This window comes from Melozone crissalis, unplaced genomic scaffold, assembly GCF_028551555.1.
Source record: "Melozone crissalis strain CALT ecotype California unplaced genomic scaffold, PUWL_Pcris_2 ptg000002l_1, whole genome shotgun sequence".
NCBI lineage: Eukaryota > Metazoa > Chordata > Aves > Passeriformes > Passerellidae > Melozone > Melozone crissalis.
This window is the reverse complement of record NW_026535780.1, coordinates 11,324,952-11,327,182: the sequence shown is the minus strand read 5'-3', so window position 1 is coordinate 11,327,182 and position 2,231 is coordinate 11,324,952. Positions and strand designations below refer to the sequence as shown.

The 2,231-nt window shown below is 45.2% G+C and overlaps 1 protein-coding gene across 1 annotated transcript in view; it reads right to left on the bottom strand.

The window, feature by feature from the left end:
• Positions 1–1,284: 1,284 nt before the first annotated feature.
• The window catches only part of ATAD2 (ATPase family AAA domain containing 2), a 30,157-nt gene continuing 29,210 nt past the window's right edge, over positions 1,285–2,231 (bottom strand). The window contains exon 28 of the mRNA XM_054284253.1: positions 1,285–2,174. Coding sequence (XP_054140228.1) covers positions 2,136–2,174 — 39 coding nt within the window. The 3' untranslated portion in view covers positions 1,285–2,135. The remainder of the gene's footprint in view (positions 2,175–2,231) is intronic.

Here is a 2,231-nt window from a genome sequence, read left to right as displayed (position 1 = left end):
GGGGGGCGGCGGATGGGCCGGGAGCTCCCAACGCCGCGGCCGCCCGCGCCCTCGCCTCGCCCTGCGGCTCCCACTCGCATCCTCCCGGCGCGGCGCTGCCCCGGGGCGGGAGCGCGGCGAGCGCGGACGGCGCGGCCGCTGCCTCAGCCGCCCTGGCAGCGAGCGGGGGCGGAGCCGCTCCCGCCGCCCCGCCCGTCAGGCGGCGGACACCGGGCGCGGGGGCTGCCCCGGCACCGCAGCGCCGCAGCCCGGGGACACCGGCGGCTCCTGGGCGGCCCGGGCCGGAGCGGGGGTGGCGGGCTGGGAGCTCCGGGCGGCAGCCGCGCCCCCGCTGGCAAACTTCGGCTCCGCGCTCGGGCCTCCCGCCGCGGCCGGGACGGGCTGAGAGACAGCGGCGCCCCCAGCCCGGGAAGGGCTTTGCTGCCGCTCCCGCCCGGAGCTGCCGCCGAGGGACGGCACGGCCGCAGGGTCCCGGCACCCAAACCAGCGCGAGTGAGGACAGAAGGAGCGGCTCTAACGAAAAAGACATTTCCCACACCTTGGGTTGTTGGGTTTTTTTGTTAGTTAGAGAACTTGGAGAAAGGAGACCGCTCTCCCTTTACTACTTACAAAATCTTTTAATCAGTATTTGAGTTTAACTCTCATTCAACCAGTTCTCAAAAATGTTGTTTCCCTACACTATTTTTCTCATCACTGTGTGCTATTTTGGGTCAGATGCTAAAACGTGACACTTTCCTCAAGAAAGAAAAAAGAAATATATAGGGAACGCTTAACTGTTGACAGGTGGACACAAAAGATGGAAGATTTACACAATGGGGAAGCTTTTTAAAAATCTGCCTAGGTACAGGACCCTGTCGAGCCTAGTGACAGTGCTCAAAACAGAAGTTTTGATCCCAGGAATATTTCTGGTTCCTTAATTCCACACTGTCAGTTTTCAAAATAGTGCTCTTAGGACATGCACTCAACAGGCTGCCTGCCCCGCGTCACATTGAAAATGGCGATGGCAGCCAAGAAGGAGATCGAGTTAAGGACATTAGTTCATTTATTACATTGTCAATGTTATAAACTGCATTAAAATGTAAATTTTCTTTTTTTTCCTTCTCCTGAGCTTGTCTTTGCTCTATAATCCATACACTGAGTGAGGAGGAAGCTGATCACATGCAGTTCTTATTTTAAAACCATAGTATTTGTCCTGGTGTCTTAAATGCAAGATTATCAATGATCAAAATTGTTCTGTGATTAAAACAGAGCAGACAACCCACCACTAAAAAGAAATGGATTTTTTATTTATACCCACCAAACAATACAGAGAAAAAAAATCTACGTGGCACACTAATGTTTGAACAAACACAGTAGAAGGACACAAAAGAGACCACTACTGACAGAGGTAAGAAACCAAACACAGAGAAGGATTGCACAGTTTGGCGTTCAGTATTGCCACACGTTGTGTACATGAGGTGACAGAACAGCAGAGTGAAGGGTCATGCCACATATTTTATCATGATTTATATAAAATTTTATTTTCATATAGTTAAACTTTGTCTTATTTTTTAAATATCAAATTAACAGATAAATTTTCTCTGCTGGTTTGAAGAGAAATACTTCTTCAAAACAGGGTACTACTTTGCTTTACTTCAATATATTTATCACCAACAATATATTCACTTTTATGTAATAAACAGATATGATTCTTCCCAGGTGACTAGAAAACTATTTACAACTGAATTCAACTACAAGCCATCTGACGAATTAACAATTTGTGGTAAAATGCTTTTCTCCAGTATTAAGATTGTCATTATTTCAAGCACAATTGAACCTTACCTTAGAAAGTTACAGTAGTAAATCTTGCTTTGTTTCAAGTTAGGTTTTCTTTTAAAGAGAGGTACTGAAATTATCTTTTCAGATCTGCTGAGTTCAAAAGGCAATCACAGCAGTATGTCACATTAAAATATACATATCTAGAAGGGAAATATCAAAGTCATTTAATGACTTTCTTTGAGCTTTCTTAATAAATTTTAAGATATATCTGTATAAATATATATGTAGACGTAGTATTTATTGAACAATGCAAAGAAAAACAGCATGCAGTAAAAAGAAAACATTACAGAGTGTGTCAAGTATGCTGAAATCAAGTATCATGTATAACTGAAGGCTGTAATTTCTTTCTTCATTGCCTAAGAAGAAAAAAGACCAATTAGGAGTCAGTGTGAATACAAACTTAAGAAACCTGT